The following is a 23,186-nucleotide window of genomic DNA, read 5'->3' on the forward strand; positions in this document are numbered from 1 at the left end:
AACATAAAAATGAAAAAACATCAAAAACATTAAGCTAGAGATGCATGGGCTGCGTCTGAATCCACCACATCCGCCTATGTCGGCCTTCCACACCTGCGGTGGAATGTAGCCGAGCTACAGCAGTGTTTGTCAGACCACGAGACATCACAGAAACATGTGTAGCGTCCGAGCGGTTTGGCCTACAAACACTATATGGAAAGGGGAGACTAACGAACACGATGGTGTTCTCCGTTTTGCTCTAGGACCCCCACAAGTGTCACGGGACTTGTCTGAAGGTAACCCATACAAATGAATAGAGGTTTGGAGGTTTGGAGATTTTTGTGCCAACAAAAATAAGGGGTTAAATATTTGTCCAAAAAAAAATATATATTTATTTTTTGCCATTTATGAATGTGTTATTCAAGGTGTTTCTTTGGGCTATAGTAGTAAAGGTCAAATTCAATATTTTATTAAATAATACAAAAATAATAGAATCAGAATTAGAATAGAATTAGAATAATTTTTGATACCTAACAGGGTCCTTAAATTCGAAATGATCAATGGTATGACCCTCTTAAAAACAAGTCCATATGTTAGCTTAGACTTTTAGAGGTTTTAAATATATTTAATACTTTTAGACTTTTGCTCAAGTAGTATTTTACTGGGTGACTTTCACTTTTACTTGAGTCCTTTTCTATTAAGGTATCTTTACCTTTATTCATGTATGACCATTGGGTACTTTTTTTTACACACACACACACACACACACACACACACACACACACACACACACACACACACACACACACACACACACACACACACACACACACACACACACACACACACACACACACACACACACACACAGTTTTTTTTACTGGGCTCGCAACTCCAAGACATCACTCGACATGCTTGGAGTCTACTACAGCTGTCTGCACTCTACTGCACCAGTTAAGTGAAACGTAACCACGGACAACGCCACTAGAATGTATGTAATAGGAGGCTGTAAGTGTTTAAAAAGACTCAAGTAAAAAGTATCCTTATTAAAAGTGAGACGAGACTCAGCGGTGCATATTATGTTTGAAATCAAACGAAAAAATATGCTTTATATGATCTGTATTCCGTTCAACAAGAAAACACTTTCATTTAACAGGTATATCAATTCATAACATAACATGCGGGTATTTAAAAAAGTAGCCATGACGTTGACAAAATTGTAACGTCTGTAAATATGCCACACTGAACAATATCACAGTAAGAATCATTGCAAAATCATTCTAAAACCGTACAGTATAAGTCTCAGGCTTTGTGTGAAAATGAATGATCATTGAAAATGATCTAAGCACAAAGATGCAATGCAGTAGAGGATGCTCTGACAATGCGGGAAAGACGTCAGATGACGTTCAATAACATATAGGTAAGAATAACATTGTTTGTTTCTTCCTTCAATATGTGATTTTCAGTTTATATAATTTCATCATTCATATTTTTGAAACAGACATAACCCCATTTACATTATCTCCCCCCTCTCTTTCTCTCTCTCTCCCTTGTATCTCTCAAACTGTATAAGGCTACTTTTCTCTCTCTCAATCATTCTTCCATCCACCCTGTGTCGTCAAGCAATCATGTTCCAGCCCATAATACTCCGCTCCATCAACGCTGTTGCCGTGGTACAGCCGAAGGCTTCTCTCTCTGCGTCCTCCGGGGTGGACCCTCTAGTGTGCTGTGAAATACATGTGTTAACAATATTAAACTTGACAATGTATCGCTAACTACTTTATATTACATAGTTCCATGTATTTTAAATATTATTTCCATAGCTAGGAAACCTGATTCAACTTGTAAACTATTCATCAAGCACTTGAATAGGCAACTCAGGTGAGCTAGTTCAGGGCTACAACAAATTGTAAAGGGGGAGGTTTGAAAACCACTGGTCTACGTGACCGTTCAGGAATACACAGTGTGCAGAAATTCCCTTCTCTGATTCTACTAGACAGAGCAAAAGAGTAGTTACCGGTTACACTGGCAGTAGTCGTTGGACTTCAGGGGCACTCTGATGTTCTTCATCTTCCGGTCTCTTTTCTGAGGGAGAAAAACATGTATTGTCTTTCTCTTTCATTTGCTGTTAAGCACTCGCTCCACCTGAATATAACTAAATCAATCATTAAGTGGGAGCCGTGGGAAGTATGGGTGCTGAGTGTGCTGCAGTACCCACTGTAAAAATCTGAATTAAAAAAATATATTAATAATAATATACTAGGCCTTTACTAGTCCTGTATTAGCAGACCGATACAGCTTTCTATTGCGCTGACAATATTTTTTTAAATAAATATATATTGGTCTATATATGCTTATAGATCACTTTGGTTTCTAAGTTTGGCAGTGACATTTTCATTGATCCCTCCCGTGTGGACTGTCTCCTCACCTTCATTCTTTTGTTCCTGCGGTGCAGGAGAACAGTGGTCACGACGAGTAAGACCACCACCAGGCATCCTGCTCCCACTGCCACCCACACCCACAGGCTTAAGTCCAGCATGGGCACCCCCTCACCGGACTGCTGGCTGCCTTTGGTACCTGAGAGACACACAACCAGGGTGCACCTCAGTGAAGACCTCGGAAGTGGCAACTCACCCTCAAAATCGGCGTATTTGTCACGCCCTGACCTTAGAGATCCTTTTTATGTCTCTATTTTGGTTGGTCAGGGCGTGAGTTTGGGTGGGAATTCTATGTCTGGTGTTTTATGTTGTCCTTGTTTTGTATTTCTATGTGTTTGGCCTGGTATGGTTCCCAATCAGAGGCAGCTGTCTATCGTTGTCTCTGATTGAGAACCATACTTAGGTATCCTGTTCCCACCTGTGTTTGTGGGTAGTTGTTTCCTGTTTTGTGTTTTGTCACCTGATAGGACTGTTTCGTTTTTTCGTGTCTTCTCCTTTGTTATTTTTGTGTTCAGTTTAATAAATTTAACATGGACACGTACCACGCTGCATTTTGGTCCGATCCTTCATACTCCTCGTCAGAAGAAGAACAAAATCGTTACAGTATTGACGTCAATGCACGGTTGACTCGAAATTTGGCATTTCACACTTGTGGAGATAGAATTTGCCATAGTTTCTTTTGTGAATAATTTATTTTATTGAATCACTTTAGATTAATGAGAAACGTTTTATTTTTGTAACTTTTTTGAACAACCCCTCCTCCCGTCCTGAATTGACCAATGTTAAGGAGAGATTGAATAAAGTAGGAGCTTCCAATACCTTTACCATGAGGAAAATGAAACAATGAATCAGTAGTCGGTGTTCATAAAGTAGTGATACTCACAGTGATTGCAAGGTGTCACTGCGTTTACATCAGAGTTAGGTCCACTGTGCCCCTGCCCATCATCTTGGCCCTCGTTCGGCAACAAACCTGGGAGAGAAAAGACAAAAGCATTGTAATATTCATTACTACCATGGTTGTATTGGGGATGCTACCACCTATTACCTACTTCTCACGTTGATGGTCTGAGTCTCTTTGTGTGTCTTCTCATCCTGAGTAATCTGACATGTCCATTCTCCTGTGTCTGACAGGGCCACAGAGCTGAAAGAGACATTCCTAGAGCCACGTCGTCCAGGGGCCCCTTCCACCTTTCCACTTGGACTAAGCCACTCCACACTGGGCAAGGGATCCACTCCTGTCACCTGGCACTCGAGGATAGCATTGTTGCCTTCGATGAGTTCATTGGAGGGGCGGACCTTGACTGGTTCAGACAGGGGAGGGGGGAGAGGGAGGAAGGGAGAGGGAAAATAAAGAGGGAGGGGTAGAGTATGACAAGAAAGCGAGGAGGAAAAGATAGGGAGGGAAGAGACAGAGGGAGAAATGTCTAAGGAGAACACAGAAGCTTTCGCCACATGAATTCTGCCATTAGAATTTACCTCTGGTGCAGACCTGGGTTCAAATACTATTTTAAATCTTTTAATAATTTGAGTATTTGCTTTAGCCTGCCTGGAGTGCTAAGTGGGTGAGGATTACACTTTTGAGACATTTATATTGGTTCCATTGCAACATGGAAGCTCAATCAAGCACAGATACAGGATTTTTAATGATTTCAAGTAGTATTTGAACCCAGATCTGCTTTGGTGGTATCATTCAAGTGTACTAGCAATAATAATATCACTTCACTATCACTGCTATAAAAACTGCTAGTTTGCAGGACTGGTGTCCACATGCACTTGCTGGACACCCCCATAACCCTATGCGGAGTGACACCTGTGACAAAGTCGAGTCTGTGATGCATCCTTTTCATGTCCACCATACAGATGTAAAGTCCGGCGTCACCATCATTTAGAGCAGAGATTTCCAGCCCGTCCCCTCTCATTTTCGCCCTTCCAACCATGGGAGCATTTCCTGACATGGGGAAAAGACAAGGACTATAATGAACACGTACAAAACGCCATGTATACATTTGTTTTACGGCATATGATCTATGCGGTATTTTAGGAAACACTTATTTTTACTGCTACTTTTTCATGAAATAACCCATTTATTTCTTTATAATGATCTCTTTTCTATCCACCTTTCCGCTGGTTGCCAGTATTTCCTTTAACGTGGAAGATCAGAACAGATTCACTTCCACCCACAGCTTTATGACTCCACTCTACATCCTTGTTAGACGTCTTGACTCCACAATCAATTTTGACAGAGTCCCCCTTTGTCTTGTAGATCACCTCACCCACCACATGGAGAATGCACAGGGCTGAGCGGAGAAAGAGAGAGAGAGGGAGAATAAGAGAGGGAGAGAGAGAGTACTGCAATCCCTTTATTATTATTAAAGTACTTCTGTTACTTGTATTATAATGTATTATTAACTTTCCATTTCAATAAAGCATACTGAATTGAAATTGAATTGATAGAGAGAGATGTATCTGTTTATTTATTTTCCCTTTCATACTTCGACTATTTGCACATTGTTACAACACTTTACATAGCCAATAATATAACATTTGAAATGTATATATTATTTAAAAACTTTTGCGAGTGTAATGTTTACTGTTAATTTCTGATTGTTTTCTTTCCCTTGTTTATTTCCCTTTTGTTTATTTTCTTTTCCACTTGCTTTGTCAATGTAAACATACATGTGTTTCCCATGCCAATAAAACCCTTTGAATTTAATAGAAAGAGAGAGAAGAGACAGGTGTGTGTGTGTGTGTGTGTGTGTGTGTGTGTGTGTGTGTGTGTGTGTGTGTGTGTGTGTGTGTGTGTGTGTGTGTGTGTGTGTGTGTGTGTGTGTGTGTGTGTGTGTGTGTGTGTGTGTGTGTGTGTGTGAGGGGTAAGAGAAAGAGTACAATGAATACAACAACATTTTAGTATTTCAATCATGTAGTGTAGATCTTTACCCACCGAACACAAACCAGGAGAAAGTCTTCATATTGGACATTTTATCTGAAATCTGGAATGCAAATTTAAATGACATTCATGCAGTCAAAATGCATAGAACATTTTAAGGAGAGATTGACACTTTTGAAACATCTAAAATGTAAAGTATATTCTATAAAAATTAGTACATTTCTAAGTAGAGTTTAATCTAGACTTTATGTTCCTACATGGCTTCTGTTTGAGCGAACTTGTGGTTTCTAACCACAAGGCTACTTCCCCTCTCTCTCTCTAACATTTATATATGTATAAAAAGATAAAACATCTGTGAAAAAGTCAAAAGAGTCAAATGTTTCTTTGCATGACTAGAGCTGTGATGATAGTTTTCAGAGCAGGGCTAGATTCTTTTCTATCTTTTCATTATTTTCAGAACTTACTCTAAACATTTGACACATTTCAATAACAGGTAGATGTATATATAATAACATTAATAAGCATAAGCCTCTCTAACCGATAACAACAAAAACGTATGTAATGAATTGTGACTGAGTATGTAAATATGTATAATCATCATCACCATTATTATCGAAATACTCATATATGAAAATCATTAGTCTATATCAGAGCAAAATACAAATAACTTTGTGCCATAACTCATAGTTCATGGATAGAAATCCCAGTAAATAAATTAACTGAAAATCGACAACAAAGGCGGTAAATATTCTAATTTACAGTATAATATTAGTTACACGTTTTCAAGAATGATATCCCTCTGAAGATGGTTTATTGAATAACAATAAGTAATCTATCACTCCACAATTGTGTTAGTAAATAGTAATTATATATAATTAACTCATTTTCACTATTTGTTTAATTCAGATTGATCGTAATAACTTCATTTATTACAGCCGTATTAGTAGTTGGGGCAATGCTTGACTACTTTACAATATTCACCTTTTACTTGAGCAACTTAATTAAATGAAGACCCATTTATTTATAATGATACTGTATGCCTACTTGAAATCGGCATTTCATACTTTATCAGGTGTTTGATATCGATGTAATTCTTAACACTATCTTTGATAACTTTAAAATATTCAACTATTCCACAAAGCCTATATCTGAATACCATGCTATTCACAGAGGTGAATTATAGTCTACTTTAAAATGTACTGTAATTTACTAATAGTAATCATCTTTGTTATGAACCACCTGTAATCAAAATTGCAGTAACCTAATAATTATTCGATTCGTATCATGATGTATTATCTCACTTTGATTAACTCACAAACGGTGATAGGCTACAGACAATGATATTGTGTTTGATATGTTTGATATTATGTTTGATATTATGTTTGATATTGTGTAGGCTGTTGAGTAGGCTGTTAATCTATGGTTGATTTATTTGCCACGAAGTAGCATAACAAATAAAACGTGGCTAAAAACGTAGATGCCTGCTCGATAAAAGCCTATCCTACAATATCTCTTCGATATACTATTGATCAAGAGCTATTCATTTGCTGTAACTATTATTTTTTTTTACATGTCTTTGTGTGTTATGGAACATTATAATAGTCTACTGATTGTGGTGATTTAACAGTTTTAAGGCCAGGCTGAAATGACATTTTTGCAAATACCTATCAGTTTTGAGATTTTGTTAGCGTTTTGGTCAGTTAATATTTGTATTTTCAAAACTTGATGAAAATGTTAATCATACTACCATCATAAAGATTTTAATGCATTTTAAACACTTTAAAATCGACATACGTCAATATTTTCAAAGCTCACTACATTAAATTACAGATAATTTAAATGTCCATTTCATAGAGAATGTCACAAATTGGACTGACTATATTTAGTAACTTACTTTGAAGAGATGGTGATTCGGTCTAAATAGGCGTTTGGTAGTCTAAGTCAGACTCTTCCCACACCCCAACTAAGAAGCATCTGCGTTAATCAAATTTTAGTCCGGTCCGGGAGTATCTAAACAAAATGACTCCAAAATATTTAGGCTGGTTTCGTCCAGAAAAATGGATCTGCGCAATATGCAAATATGATATACTGAATAATTTGCATATTTGTAAAACATATTTCTGGAGAAATGTAATATAAAAAAATATTATATTTGTGTCTAAATTCAACCGGTAAAAGTTGATTATCCGTCCCCTCTCCCTTCAACATTTCCCACGAACTAAAAATAATAAAACTCCTCTCTCTCGGTAAAAAAAACATATAGCCCATCCAACTGAACTAGCTCCGACAAACATATGGGAACATTAATATTACCTGATCTGATTTGTAATTTACCTGAAATTGATTCTCAAAACGTCTTAGGTTACAAAAATCAGAGAAAAAAACCCACGTTGTCCTTTCGCGACAATACACTAATGAGTATGCGTTGAGGATAGTGACGGAGTAGAGCGGAAGAGATCGAGAAAAAACGTCTGCACTTTGGAAAGATTGTGGGTTTACGCATGCTACTTGCCTGCGCCTTCTTTGCAAACTCCTTATTTGATTTTGTATTCACCTTCCACCAGTGACCCAACTTCATAGGAAATTGGCTCCTTACTAAAAGTCCAATCTGCAAAATGTGCTGTATATAGGAAACATTGCATTTGCGCTGAATGACTGCATATAACTAAGTATCGTGACATACTTTTTTGTGATGATCCTTTATGACGTGAACTTGACAGTAATACCACTTAAACGTCTCATGTAAATATAGTATGTTCTTTTGCATTATCAATAGTAGCCTACTTTAAAAATCTACCTTATAAAACCACGCTATTAAACCAAATAAAAGTAGGATATTATCTTTTTTTCCAGCCTATCAAAATAAATTGAACGGCAAAATTGATATTCAATGATATGGCCTTGGGTCTTCCAGGCATGTGGCCATGAAGATATACACACCTGAAAGACTACTAAAATAGTTCTTAGAAGAGCAGCAGCAAACATAAAATGAGTCAAAATGTAGTATGGTGTCAGGTGTAACTGATATCAACCAATTAACCCCCACAATGATTCCACTCCCACCCTGTGATGAAGACAAGACCTATAGTTGCACTCTCACCACGTATCACTGGCATGTAAGAGCCCTCAGGAAGATGTTGAGTCTGTGGACTGATGCTAGTGCAGAGCACCATGACTCACCTGGTGTCCCCGGCTCTTCAGTGAGAGCCTGCATATAAGAACCCAGAGCAGCAGGGCCACTCGATGACTAGTGGTCACTAGTCACATCCATCTCAACACAATCACACAACAAGCAGGGGCAGCAGAAAGACATCTTTATTTGTCAGAGCAGAAGTAACAAAGGAACTAATTTGAGCAAAATAAACAAAACAAAAATCAGCCAGATATCACCCTCGCTACACTTGAAAGAACAACCTGTTTGGTTTAGTTTTTATTTAGTTTTTTTTTTTTAAATACACATTTTATTTTTTTGTATTTTATTAACGTTTCCCTCTCGATTACTGTGGATGCCAAACTTATGAAAATGCCATGTTGGAACACAGAAGGGGGAGAGAAGGGAGGCAGTGCTTGGCTTAAGAAGCAATAACAATACAACAGATGCTAGTCAATAAGTGGCATGTTGTTCAGGGAAGAGGCGGGAACATTGTTGCCATAGACACTGTATAATGATACCAGTATCTATCATGAGTTGATTGGTGTCAGTTGCAAGATGAGTATACACGTAGAAGGGGTGAATACACCAGCAGCCTTCCACCAACACTACTGTGTTTGTAAAAAGTGGAGGGAAAAAAAAAGACTTCTCCTTTAAAAACACCCCATCCATTCCACCTGCCTGTGTCTGCGTACATAGTTGTGGGAAAAGTGTATTTATTTAAACCCTACATTTGTCAGTTCAGAAGCTTGTGTCAGAGCATTCTTAGTAGCTCAGTGTGTGACAGTGTGTATAATATGTGCATGTTGGCGACCCTCTTCCCCTCCCTAAGTGAAACTCTGCCCCCCTCCGTTCACTCGGTGACTCTCCGGTAGAAGTAGAGGTAACCCAGGTCCTTGGGCGGCTTCTCTGAGGCACACACTTTCTGATCGTTAAAGATAACCCACCTGAGAGAGAAGAGGAAGAGAAAAACACACAGACATGAGAAAACAAGAAACAGCACTTTAAAGCTGTGCCTAGATTGTTATAACCACAGAATCTCAACAGCAACACCGTGCACCACAGAAGTGGGCATTAAGTAGAACGACATTCATGTATCAAGTGTGTGTATAAAAGGAGTGGTTTCTTCTATATGAAATGAAGAGAATGGCGCTTACTGTTGGTCCTTCTTGATGTGGCAGACGTAGTGGCCGCACATAGTGCTCGTGCCCATGTGACTGATGAAGGCAAACAGCTCATACTCTGGAAGAGAGGAGGATAGAGGAGAAAAAGGAAGACGTACATAGTAGAGACATCAGTGACAGTGCATCTATACTGCAATTGGACATCAATTTCAATACAGCGGGTGTTTCAAATGGAAAGATATGGACAGACAACAATTTGGAGTATGTGCGCATTGTCAAAACACATGTAATATGCTTTCCACAAATAGGAAATCATTAACCAATAAATGTTGTGGAAAAAATTAAGTATATTCTTTATTTCCAGGAGTGCGTACATACAGATGCTTTGAAGAGAATATTAAAATATGTTCAAACGTCCAACCCAAACTGGACCCACTCCCCTTCACCCGCTTCCTCTCGCTGTTGACTTACTGCCGGGTCCGTCTCGGACTTTAGGCCCAGGAGGGGGCTCCCGGGACCCCTCGCTCTCGGCGGCCGAGCGGCCCCCCTCTGAAACCTCCATGGACTCTAGATCATCCAGGTGGGAGAAGATCCAGTCCACGGCGCGCTCTAGGACGTTACTCTGGAAGAGGAGAAGGAGAGGAGAGACCACTTGGTTAAAGGTTGGAGACCTGACCAGCAGCACAAATGAAGAATGCATGTGTGAACTTCAACGGTGTGCTAGAATAGAGTATATTGTGACAAAGGTCTAATCATACCAGTAAATTCCACGAGGGGAATGCAGCTACTGAGCATGTGCCAAATCTCACTGCAGTTGTATTATTACTTTGAAGCAACATCAAGGAGTTCTGTCACTACAGCAGTGCTAGACGTGAAGGGGAGTTTATTACATTCATAGTAATGGTAAAGGAAACAGTCTCACCGTGGCCCTCAGTGCTCGCGTGGCCTGGTCTCGGCTGAAGCCCATGGAGACGATGGTTGCTAGGTGCTCCTCAGAAAAGCTCTCTGTGGGCGTGGTCCCGGGAGCGGAGCTGGTGCCCGGCAACACCAAGGGAGCGGAGAAATCTGCAGCCAATCACAGAGGGGGAGGAAACGTGAATATAACGTACATAATGAAATCAGTTGCATACTGTCGTGAAATTACTATTGTAAAACATGAATAACAACGTTGCTGGAAATTACTAATTGGTTCTACTTCACGGTCAATCACATGGCAGTCTATACCATTTAACTTACACTACCGGTCAAGTTTCTCACTCATTCCAAGGGTTTTCTCTTTATTTTTACTATTTTCTACATTGTAGAATAATAGTGAAGACATCAAACTATGAAATAACACATATGGAATCATGTAGTAACCAAAAAAAAGTGTTCAACAAATCAAAATATATTTTATATTTGAGATTCTTCAAATAGCAAGCTGATAGCCCTATTCGGTAAAAGATCAAGTCCATATTATGACAAGAACAGCTCAAATAAGCAAAGAGAAACAGTCCATCATTACTTTAAGACATGAAGGTCAGTCAATACGGAACATTTCAAGAACTTTTAAAGTTTCTTCAAGTGCAGTCGCAAAAACCATCAAGTGCTATGATGAAACTGGCTCTCATGAGGACCGCCACAGGAAAGGAAGACCCAGAGTTACCTTTGCTGCAGAGGATAAGTTCATTAGAGTTACCAGCCTCAGAAATTGCAGTCCAAATAAATGCTTCAGAGTTCAAGTAACAGACACATTTCAACATCAACTGTTCAGAGGAGACTGCGTGAATCAGGCCTTCATGGTCAAATTACTGCAAAGAAACCACTACTAAAAAGGACACCAACTAGAAGAAGAGACTTGCTCGGGCCAAGAAACACTGGGAATGGACATTAGACCGGTGGAAATCTGTCCTTTGGTCTGGAGTCCAAATTTGAGATTTTTGGTTCAAACCGCTGTGAGACGGCCCTGAATGTCTGAACCGTCTCAGTGCTTCTCCTTCTAATAGGGCGCTTCCCCTTTAATTCCCAATTAAATAGCCAGCATCAGCTGCACAAAAGTGGGGTTGTGATAGTGGTGCGAATGTGGATGTGTTCAACCCTCAGTTCCGAAGATCCTTTTGTTATGTTGTATTTAAAAGTGTGCTTTGTGGCCTTGTCTCAACCTTAACCAGGATCGGATACACTCATTTCTTCCTTTGGACTACACATCTGTTGGTCTCTGCTGTTATGTCGTGGCCTTTCTCAGCTGGAGATCTGTTGGCGGATTGGATCGTCTGACTGACTACAACTATTTTGCATACAGCATTTCATTTGTTTTAGTGTGATGTATACCGTGATGATTTATGTGGTCAGTTGTAGTTGAAGACGTGTTGAGATTTAAAACTCTTTATGGTTGTGTGGTAAAATAGTTGATATTGATTGTATGATTGAGACTGGGTTTACGCTACACTTTTTTTATGAATGGACAAACATTGCGTAACTAAGGTCACTTGAGTTCCCTGAACTCCTTTACCGGGCTGGACTCTTGTAGGCCCGAGGTACGGGACTTTTCTTGAGGAACCAGAGCTCGTTGTTTGTTTTATTATGTGTGTGATCATTTATGTTGGTAATACAACCCACGCAAAAGAATACAGCTGTTTTGAAGTTATTTCCAATGTTTTAAGGGTTTATGAAAAGTGTATGTCCATCCTGACTTCTACATGAGTCCTTTGTATTGGTGTAGACTTGACGGACCAGACGGGACTCATTCCCTCCCAAACCAAAAGGAGAAATCAATATTTTCTCTGGTAGGCACAACCTACCTGGCACCCCTACAAACAATAACCTCAAGTCAAAACCGTTACACTCGGTTTGGGTGAACTGATGATCTCCACATGTTTATTTCCCACCGTAAAGCATGGAGGTGTTATGGTGTGGGGGTGCTTTGCCTGGTGACACTGTCTGATTTATTTAGAATTCAAGACACACTTAACCAGCATGGCTACCACAGCATTCAGCAGCAATACACCATCCCATCTGGTTTGCGCTTAGTAGGACTATCATTTGTTTTTCAACAGGACAATGACAAAACAAACCTCCAGGCTGTGTAAGGGCTGCATCAGATGACCTGGCATCGACAATCACCCAAATTGAGATGGTTTCGGATGAGTCGGACCGCAGATTGAAAGAAAATTAGCCAACAAGTGCTCAGCATATGTGGGAACTCCTTCAAGACTGTTGGAAAAGCATTCCAGGTGAAGCTGGTTGAGAGAATGCCAAGAGTGTGCAAAACTGTCAAGGCAAAGGGTGGCTATTTGAAGAATCTCAAATATAAAATATATTTTGATTTGTTTAACACGTTTTTGGTTACGACATGATTCCATGTGTTATTTCATAGTTTTGATGTCTTCACTATTATTTTACAATGTAGAAAATAGTCAAATAAAGAAAAAGCCTTGAATGAGTGTAGGTGTTATAAAACTTTTGACCGGTAGTGTATATTTCTCAACAAACACCACCTACTTACAGCCCTACATCCATGACAGACACACGTGTTTTATGGTATATTTGGCAAAACTGATCCTCCGTGACCTACCTGGGTCGTCCATGTGGCCCATGACCCAGTTCATGGCTGCGTCGATTCCAGTATTCCCAGTATAGTACACAGCCTTCCTGCAGGCCTCCAGTGGGAATCCCATCTCACACAACTGGGACACGGTAGAGTCGTCCAGGACTGGGGCTGAGAGAGAGAGTGAGGAGGGGAGAGGGTCTAATTATATGGATGCACTCCACAGACAGCAGCAACAATAAGGATGTCACGAACGGTCCTAACAACTGCTGAGAAACTGGACATTTGGAGACAGCCAACAAAATAACACCACGTTGGCAAACCATATTAAACTCATTCTGGACAATAATAGCAAAACCAAGTCTCTTTCCCACCATAGAATTGAAATGATAACTCACATCACCTCACTGAAAATACAAAACCAAATTTAAAAAAAGGTGTAAACACAAAAACATGGAGAAAACATAAGAGGGAAAGAAGAAAAGGAAAATATGACGACGGGACGAAGGAAGGAAAGATCAGAAAGGACAGAGACTGACAAAGTAGTGGGGAGTAGAGCGAGTCGTCCTCCTCGTTGCCGTGGGAACCCAGGATACCTTTGACCTCCACGTCAGGGGTCATGAGAGGGGGTGGGGCCACCTCTGGCAGAAGCTCCTCCCCCGGCTGCTGGCCGGTCGCACGGAGCGCAGTCAGGTCCAGCGTGTCGGGAACATCGATGCTCACGTCTGCAGGGACAAACAAACATCTATTTAGTTGACAGGGACTGTGCCACATTAATCCCACATTTCAGTTCACATTAATGGAAAAGTAATTTAAAAATGTGTGGTTCCTTGGACTTGTCAAGCAACTACAATGGAATTTCCCACTTGAATTGAACTGATATCGTCTGTGATAACCCACAGGTGTAGATGTTGCATGTGTATGTAAATAAAATGGTATTCAATACAGAAGATCATGAAGACATTGTTTACACTGTGTGCAGAGCAGACTACTCACCTAGTTTCTTGGGGACCCAGTCCTGTCCAAAAGTGAACTTCTTAACCTGGATAACCATGTGGTCAGGGAAAGAGGCAAAGCGGGTGGTTCTGAAAGAGGGACGAATAGAGAGCGAGACCAATTACAAACTACATTTTCCCTTGGAAAATGCATTGATGGGATGATTTAATTCAGGGTTTTCCAACTCCAGTCCCCCAGTACAGCACACATTGTTGTTGGACCCCCAGACAAACTCACCTGATTCAACTCATTGAGGGCTTGATGACAAGTTGAATCAGGCGTGCCTGTCCGTGGCTATTACAAAAAGGTGTGCTGTTGTGGGTACTCGTGGACTGGAGTTGGGAAATACATTTCATTGACTGGGAAACTGATTGATAGATTGATAGACTGAGTGAATCGTGTGCGTTGTCATACTTGGTGGCGGTGGTCTTAGCCTGCGCGGCGGAGCTCCAGAAGTCTGTGAGCGTCTCCGGTTCGCTGAGCGCCGCCATGCACGCTGTGAACGGGATACAGGCGCGCACCGGCGCGGGGGTAGGGGCTCCCGACGAGTCTGCCTCCTCACGCCGACGCTCAGCCTTCTGCAGCTCCTCTGATGGAGAGAGAGGGATAATTGATGTACTCAATTTAAATAAATGTTACTTTGTGAAGAATATATTTGACTTATAAAAACTTGGTTGACTTATTTAATGAGGCTTCAATAAAAACCAAGGGAATTGACACAATAACAAACTACATTTCCCATGAGCCCCTCACCTGTGTTGGTGGCCTGGTCCATGGGCACAGGTAGCTGGAGGATGTAGTCCACCCTCTGCGTGTACTTTGCTTTCTGTGACTGCTGACACACGATCCTCTCCTCGACCAGGAAACGGAAGGCTTCAGATGGGTTCACCCCCGAACGACAGTTTCTCTGAGGTAGAGGTTAATAAAACAAAACTAAGAAAATGGGGTACAACGGGGGGGGGGGGGGGGGGGTTAGGGTTAGGGTTAGGGTTAGGGTTAGGAGGGGGGGGGAACTAGGGGGGGGGGGAACTGGTGACAGAAGATGGAAAGACTTTACCTCCACCATATTAATGAAGTGTAATAAGAACTCCTGGGCGTCTTGTTGCCGATTGGTGGAGAACTCCGGGTGGCCCCGCCCAACAAGTGCTTTGAACATACGCGCTGCTATGCCAACCTGGTCACCCTGGAAACAAAAAAAAAAAGTATTTAGACAATACACATGGAAAATGAAAACACAATCGCTTAATGTAAACACAACTAGAAAAACCTTGTCATGTTTGGAGGTGTTTGAGGCGCCAGTGCTACGGTTGCTAGCATTCTGACTTAAGAAAAACTTCCGCACAATCTTATAGGGCTTTCCATTCACTTACTCTGGGTTCAGAGCTGGGTTCAGAACCCTCTCCGGGGTCAGGGGCTGGTTTGGAATACTCGCCCGACAACAGACCATAGCCCAGCTTTGCTCTGAAATAAGGAATAGATGCTGAACATCAAACAACATTGGAACAAAGTCAATTTAAAATGTATAAATAGAGGATAATATAAACAGGAATTACTGATCCATCGGAAGAAATCCTATTTCTTAAACTAAACAGTCTTATAAATTAGGGGAAAGTGTTGCATTTTTCCCCAAAATACTTAAAAATAAGTGCTAACAATTACCATCCCCGTATCTTATCTAATGTAAGTCTTGGCCATAGAAATGGATCGTTTTTTCTCAGATAAGTGAACGGTTAGTGACATCTGGTGGAGAAAGGCTGGCCTTCAGACAATGACCTACTGTCCATCCAAACATAACACATGCATCTCACAGTGCCAATGACTATGCATGTGTGTGCCATAACAGTTGTATGCCAGTGTGACTAGCTTTGAATACACGTGTTATAACCCTGACACTGTGCTACTTCCAGACACAGGTGTGTGTAGTCTCAAGGTTGTTGGGAAAAGGCAGGTTTAATAAACCATATTTATGTTTGACGCGAAATGGATAACAACGTTAAGCTTGTGTGAGTGTGTGCATGCTACACTGAAAAAGAAAATAGCATTTGGTGGAAACTCACACTTGGGTTTTGAAGTCCTGGGTGGGGTCGCTTGGAGCTTCATTGAAGATCTTGTCAATGTTGGAGACGTACCTGAGGCGGGGTACACACACACACGACAGAGGGGTTTCGTGAGTATTTTCCAGCACTCTTTTTACAATCTGTCTAAATTGCTCTTTATCTCAGGGCCAATGGCCCCTGGTCAAAAGTAGCACACTAGAAATGGAATAGGGTTGCATCTGGGACGCAGACTAAGAGGTAGAAGTGATAGACGGTTACTGACTTGCTCTGGAAGTCAGGCACGGTGAAGAGGACTTGCATGACCGAGTTGAGGTAGCAGCTGTTGCCCAGGTTCTTCATGCCGGTGAGGCCGGGGCCCGATAGAGGCCGCAGGGTGGCCCCTGACTCCTGGATCACCTCCCACTCCCCCACACGCTGGTTCACCGCTATCTCCAGCTCTGTCATCGTGTGCTCCGTCTGCATGGGAGGGAGGGGAAGACCGGTGTCGAGGAGAGAAACAGGGAAGGAATGGCAGGGGGAAAGACAAATGACAGATGAACCAGATGGTCTCACAGAGTCCCATCTCTAATTTTGTTGTTATAACACAATAAATATGAGCTAATGAAAATGGGGCCAGGCCAGCTTTGAACATCATTTGCCACTAAAAACACCGGTAAGGCAAGTACGGAAAAGTATAGTCCTTATTCATGAAGGAAAATATCTGTTACTAAAGAAGACAAGTCCTTAAACTACAACACTGCAGCAGGAGAGAACCTGCCCTAGAGAACCTGTATCTTTATTGATTTCGGCAGTCCTACCTTTTCCATGGTCATCATGTCGATGCCAAAGTGGGACAGGTGTTCGGGGAGCTTTGGATCCAGTACCATATCATCCTCGTCATAGGAGTACACATCTGGAAAGGCCACAGAAGCAAGTCAGACATTAAAAGCTCAAAGAATACAGCCTCTAACCAAGTTACAACTGTCTTCGAGTCCTTTTCCTTTCCAGTGTTTTCTTAAATTGTCCCCTTTCAATAATTCAAGGGTAAGAGTGTCAATATGGATTCTGTGACTGCTGGAATATTGGGACTAGTAAGAAGCACTTGGTAAATAAAACAGAATTGTGTTGTTTCAAGTGTCCAAGTATTCGTTTTGTGTTGCCATCACCTCCTCCGTCGGGGGTGATGGTACCCAGTTTGACAGCCAGAGGGTGTCCCGTCTGCTGGAAGTGCAGGAGGGCATGGTTGTTCCCCCCGGAACCATCGAAATACCTGCGACCGCAGAACACCCTTCCATCCGACAGGTTCATCCACAGGTTCTCCTGCAGGTCACACACCTCACACCGCCAACCACTGGAAGACAAGGATGGCGCGAAGGGAGAAAGTTGGAGAGGGGTGGGAGGGGAGAGGCAGAGAGAAAGGAAGAATCATTGAATGATGGAGAGGAAGACAGAGGGAGAATGAGAGATTGTTCATTCTCTGTCAATCATTCACTAAAACATATTTATTTAGGCTACATGTTGACAAATTATTTAATATATTAATTACGCCATCAGACCTTGTATATGATCCAAGTCGATGATGAAATGAATGGACATTTATGAAGCAAAAGGAGCAAAATTGTCAAGTTCCTTTAAAACTTCACTAGGGTAGGGGGCAGCATTCGGGATTTTGGATGAAAAGCATGCCCAAATTAAACTGCCTGCTACTCAGGCCCAGAAGCTATGATATGCATATTAATAATTAATAGATCTGGATAGAAAACCCTCTGAAGTTTCCAAAACTGTTAAAATAATGTCTGCGAAGGGCCTCCCGGGTGGCGCAGTGGTCTAGAGCACTGCATCGCAGTGCTAGCTGCGCCACCAGAGTCTCTGGGTTCGCGCCCAGGCTCTGTCGCAGCCGGGAGGTCCGTGGGGCGACGCACAATTGGCTTAGCGTCGTCCGGGTTAGGGAGGGTTTGGCCGGTAGGGATATCCTTGTCTCATCGCGCTCCAGCGACTCCTGTGGCGGGCCGGGCGCAGTGCGCGCTAACCGAGGGGGGCGGGTGCACGGTGTTTCCTCCGACAAATTGGTGCGGCTGGCTTCCGGGTTGGAGGCGCGCTGTGTTAAGAAGCAGTGCGGCTTGGTTGGGTTGTGCTTCGGAGGACGCATGGCTTTCGACCTTCGTCTCTCCCGAGCCCGTACGGGAGTTGTAGCGATGAGACAAGATAGTAATTACTAGCGATTGGATACCACGAAAAATTGGGGAGAAAAGGGGATAAAATTTATTTTTAAAAAATAATAAAAATAATAATAATGTCTGCGAGTATAACAGAACTGATATGGCAGGCGAAAACCCGAGGAAAATCCAACCAGGAAGTACTATTATTTTGAAAGGCTGTTTTTCCATTGAAAGCCTATCCACCATACAAAGACTTAGGACCCAGTTCACAAGCTCTATGGCTTCTTCTACATGTGGCCAGCCTTTTGGCATTGTTTCAGGCTTTTACTCAGAAAAATTTGGGAGATACAGCACTTTCAATCAGTGGCCAGTGGAAATTTCCAGACATCAGCCATGCGTCTGATCGGGAACGCGCCTTTCTTGTTTCTCCTTTTCTATTGACGAAGCTTTTGTCCAATTGAAATATTATTTATTATTTATGACTAAAACAATCGGAGGATTGATTTTAAACATCGTTTGGCATGTTTCTACTAACTTTTATTGTACTTTAAAAAAAAATGTGTCTGGACTTAGTGCACGCGCCTTGTGCATTCGGATTACTAGACAAAACGTGCGAACAAAAATAAGGTTTTTGGTCATAAAGAGGGACATTATCAAACAAAACTAACATTTATTGTCTAACATGGAGACCTGGGAGTGACACCAGATGAAGATCAAAGGTAAGTGATTAATTTTAATGCTATTTCTGACTTTTGTGAGCCCTCTCCTTGGCTGGAAAATGGCTGTATGGGTTTCTGTGGCTAGGTGCTGAACTAACATAATCGCAAAGTGTGCTTTCGCCGTAAAGCCTTTTTGAAAATCTGACACATCGGTTGCATTAAGGAGAAGTTTATCTTTATTCGTATGTTTAACACTTGTATCATTTATCAATGTTTATGATGAGTATTTCTGTAATTTGATGTGGCTCTCTGCACTTTCACCGGATGTTTGTTTGAGACAATGCATTTCTGAACATAACTCGCCAATGTAAACTGAGATTTTTGGATATAAATATGAAATTTATCGAACAAAACATACCGTACATGTATTGTGTAACATGAAGTCCTATGAGTGCCAACTGATGAAGATCAAAGGTTAGTTTAATTTGATCGCTATTTCTGACTTTTGTGAGCCCTCTCCTTGGCTGGAAAATGGCTGTATTGTTTTCTGTGACTAGGTGCTGACCTAACATAAACGCATGGTGTGCTTTCGCAGTAAAGCCTTTTTGAAATCGGACACGGTGGTTGGATTTACAAGAAGTTTATCTTTAAAATGGTGTATAATACTTGTATGTTTGAGGAATTTTAATTATGGGATTTCTGTTGTTTTGAATTTGGCGCCCTGCAATTTCACTGGCTGTTGTCGAGGTGGGACGCTACCGTCCCACTTGTACCAGAGAGGTTAACGCCGGAATGCTTGTGATATTCTAGCCAATGCCAGCTCAGAACAACAACCGAGCCTAACCAGCCTCTCACCTGGGAGGGATCTTGGTGCCGTTGTTGAGCTGCTCGAGTTCGACGGCGTGCCGGGACTCCGCCCGCAGCTCGCCGTCCCACTGCTGCACTTGCAGGGCATGAGAGACTGAGTCTGCAGACATCAGCCCCGCCATTGCTAGAGATACCTAAATGGATATAGAGAAGGTTATAGGTGGTTACAACAAGAATGCATGGTCAATCTATATTAAGTGTAATATCTAGAGCAGGGGTCGTCAACAGGCTGCCCGTGGGCCAAAACCATCCCGCTAGTGGGTTTTTTGCGCCCCCCGAAGTTAGTTGGTCAAAAAATATACTAAATTCAGATAAAATGAGTTTACTTTAGGAAATCTGTTCCCAAGTATTCCCCACACAAAAAAAGAAGTGATCGTGTCTCAAATATTTCAAATACAATCTCTTTTTGGGCTTAGCTGTGGTTCAATTTGCAGTGTCAAAATTATAATTAATTTCCATCTCCCCGACCATTCCCTCTAACATAAAAAAGAAAAAGCAGATTCGTATTAGTTTCCAATGCATACACTAACTATGAATGAAGGGATTCAAAACCACATGCCCATGGCAATGATAGGGCCTCTTTCTAAACACAGACAAACACACAACATTTAAGAGATAATTAGCAAAGTTGAGGCAACACTTGAGGTGTTCACCCACAAAGTGTCTCACCCGGTCTCTCACAACATCTGGCATGGTGGCGAGGTCATCGGATGTAACTTCCTGTCTATCAGGGAAGAGGACGACCTTTACTTCCTCCTCATACTGCTCCTGCTCCACATTGAACCCTCCCTCGATCCCTGAGACAGAGAGGAGGAGTGTAAATAGACATTATATCAGTTTCATTGATCTATCATGGCAGAGTCATTTATGAAAGTTTTGGCTCCAACCGGATAGAATGGAAAATGTTGGCGTCAGCGTCCCTGAAGGCTAGCCTGGGTACCAGTATGTTTAGCTATCATTCCACTCTGTGTCATATGCTAAAAACATGTTTGTCATGACATGGAATACAAGGAGTGGAATGTTAGTAGAAACAGACTGGTACCCAGGCTACCTGAAGGCTGCTTCGGGGTTCTTTGCACCCACAGAGGCCTGTCTGAAAATGTGCTACTGTTAACTCTGCTGTTACCTATGGCTAATCGGGTGGGCTTCTTCTTGGGTGGGTCACCGGATCCAGAGTTCTCATCATCTTCCTTCTGGGGAAAATGACAGTTCAGATTTAGTGAATTGTGGAATGTCTCCATCCACAAGAAAGGTGGTTCATTCATAGTGTATAATTTCTTATAGACGTTGAGCAAACCAAACAGAAGTAGTTGCCATTAAAACCAGATGAACTGGCCTGATGGCACATTGTCATTAGATGCTGCCAGTTCCCTGTCATACCGTGTAAAGGTGTATTACTTTTGTACTGTCTAGAGAGCAATAATTTTGATTTCGACACTCAATGTGTTGTTGTTGTTTGGCCACTATTCAGCCTCAAGTGCCTCTATTGCTGGCTAGACTCAGCCAGACTTCAGTAAAAGGCTTGAAGGAACAGTGTGTAACTCACCGGAGCTTTACGGGTCTGGGAGATGTGCAGGTAAGCCCGCTGTCCGCTCCTGGTGTGGTGTCTATCCACATACTGGCTGCCGAACCCAAGGAAACTGTTCATGCACACATACAGGCCTCCTTCACTCTCCTATAAAGAAAAATGTAAAAAATGCGAGAACATTAAGGTTAGTCATTACATTGGCTATCTTGGTAACTGGACAGCTGATAGTTTACCCAACAATCTATTGGATGTAACCGTACAGTAGTTGAAGTTACCCACGCGACCAACTCATAACATTGAAGAGCATCATTACAACTGACAGTGTGATTATCTAGCATGCTAACTAGCAAGTTAACGTTAGTTAGCTAAACAGTTGGAATGACACGTCAAGTGGCAGCTATAGTTAGCCAACTGGCTAACTAGCGTTACACTTGAAAGGTAACGTTGGTTAACTACGTATGTTACTGTGAGTTCATTGACAACTGGTCATGATGATATTCGGAAATGATTTGACAACCACTGGTTACAGTAACTAGCTAACGTTAGCTGAATGCTAAAGATGTTAGCTAGCTGGTTAACGTTTCTCAAGCTACAGTAGCTAACTAGTTAACGCGTTAGCTAGCTATTGTTGTGACTAGCTAACTACCAATCTAGCTAGCTGTATAACTGGTAATACACAAAAAACATCCAAAGAAAAAGCATATCTAAAAGACAGGTTTAATACGAAGCTAATAACGTTAGATGAGAAGACGGTTACTCACCGGAGAAGAAAATGACAAGGCGCATTCGTCTTTGTGGACACGGTCCCCGGGCCTCGGAACCCGAATTGTAGACAAAACCGACATCAAAACCTCGCTTACCTCCGCCATCTCAAACTAACTAATTCTGCCTTCCAGTCGGACACTTGTTCCTCTGAGTTTGGACCCTAGCTTTTGATTCCCCAGCTTTGACTACTGTCTGTTTGTACTGTTCTTCCCCTCTCTCTGTTTGTCTGTCTCCCCCCCAATGAATGGCTTGATGCCTCCCTGTTTGTGTGGACGCAAGGCCAAACGCGCATAACACGCTCCGGGTAGCGTGGTAATCGTAATATATAGAGTACAAACTACCGCACAATTATGCGATATTGTGTTTGAAAGAGAAACATGAATTAAGTATGAATTCAGATCGCCAATTAATCAAATGTATATTAAAACGTTATTTAACTTCTAACAAAGACATACAATAAAACGCACAGGCAAAATAGACACCATCTGCTTATTTCACACATAGCCTTTTCAGTAATTACGGTCATGTTTAAGAACTCGCCACTTCGACGAAGAGAAGGCGAAAATGTCAGGGTTTTTTAAAGCACCAAATGATCTACTGCCACCGCGTGGAAAGAGAACTTCACACAAACCCCAAATATGTCAATGAAATTGTGGAAAAAGATACAGGATTGGATGTGTCATATCAGCTGCCACCTTTAATGCTGATGAACACATTACTTTGTAGTCAAACAGGGTAAATATTTTACATGTTGCATGTTCAGACCTGCCATGATTTATGTTTGGTGAGTGGGACGTTGGTAAAGTAGGCCTATATAGCCTAAATAGTTCGATTTAAGAAATTCTGCTATGAAAAAAATAGGCCACTATGAAGAATGGAAACAATGTTTTTTGTGTAGCCTATACAGTGTTATGAATGAGTGTGTACAGACTGTAGGCAAGTACACTAAGCTAGACTATAATATTATTTTAGCATTATTTTAGTGCTTCCAAACACTGTTATTTACTGTGTCAATAAATCTACTTTCAAGTGTACTGCCTCTTCCCTTTTCTCCACCCATCCCACTACTTC

General features: G+C 41.6%; 2 protein-coding genes across 6 annotated transcripts; both read right to left on the reverse strand.

The window, feature by feature from the left end:
* Positions 1 to 1,050: 1,050 nt before the first annotated feature.
* Positions 1,051 to 7,751, reverse strand: LOC120031082. 3 transcript variants are annotated; one of them, XM_038976650.1, is made up of 9 exons: positions 7,639 to 7,751; positions 5,359 to 5,407; positions 4,535 to 4,714; positions 4,228 to 4,365; positions 3,467 to 3,718; positions 3,301 to 3,387; positions 2,408 to 2,556; positions 1,997 to 2,064; positions 1,051 to 1,705 (listed from the first exon to the last, which is right to left on the reverse strand). In XM_038976650.1, exons 2-9 carry the CDS (start codon positions 5,393 to 5,395, stop codon positions 1,636 to 1,638), a joined length of 981 nt encoding a protein of 326 aa, XP_038832578.1. In that variant the 5' UTR covers positions 5,396 to 5,407; positions 7,639 to 7,751; the 3' UTR covers positions 1,051 to 1,635. The 3 variants fall into 3 exon arrangements, with proteins under 3 accessions (XP_038832578.1, XP_038832579.1, XP_038832581.1); XM_038976651.1 differs by having other exon boundaries at positions 7,618 to 7,705; XM_038976653.1 differs by lacking the exon at positions 7,639 to 7,751 and adding an exon at positions 7,199 to 7,286.
* An 850-nt stretch (positions 7,752 to 8,601) lies between these two features.
* Positions 8,602 to 22,405, reverse strand: LOC120031077 (ubiquitin carboxyl-terminal hydrolase 5-like). 3 transcript variants are annotated; one of them, XM_038976636.1, is made up of 20 exons: positions 22,112 to 22,405; positions 21,369 to 21,497; positions 20,949 to 21,015; positions 20,492 to 20,619; positions 19,811 to 19,956; positions 17,304 to 17,488; positions 16,956 to 17,050; positions 16,421 to 16,614; positions 16,159 to 16,230; positions 15,472 to 15,562; positions 15,159 to 15,284; positions 14,855 to 15,008; positions 14,516 to 14,690; positions 14,102 to 14,190; positions 13,645 to 13,830; positions 13,133 to 13,276; positions 10,502 to 10,644; positions 10,051 to 10,201; positions 9,613 to 9,697; positions 8,602 to 9,402 (listed from the first exon to the last, which is right to left on the reverse strand). In XM_038976636.1, the coding sequence occupies exons 1-20, from the start codon at positions 22,217 to 22,219 to the stop codon at positions 9,309 to 9,311; spliced, it is 2,562 nt and encodes an 853-aa protein (XP_038832564.1). In that variant the 5' UTR covers positions 22,220 to 22,405; the 3' UTR covers positions 8,602 to 9,308. The 3 variants fall into 3 exon arrangements, with proteins under 3 accessions (XP_038832564.1, XP_038832565.1, XP_038832566.1); XM_038976637.1 differs by having other exon boundaries at positions 9,285 to 9,402; positions 20,949 to 21,012; XM_038976638.1 differs by having other exon boundaries at positions 9,285 to 9,402; positions 13,702 to 13,830; positions 22,112 to 22,404.
* Between the last annotated feature and the right edge of the window lie 781 nt (positions 22,406 to 23,186).

Source organism: Salvelinus namaycush, chromosome 37 (genome assembly GCF_016432855.1).
Source record: "Salvelinus namaycush isolate Seneca chromosome 37, SaNama_1.0, whole genome shotgun sequence".
NCBI lineage: Eukaryota > Metazoa > Chordata > Actinopteri > Salmoniformes > Salmonidae > Salvelinus > Salvelinus namaycush.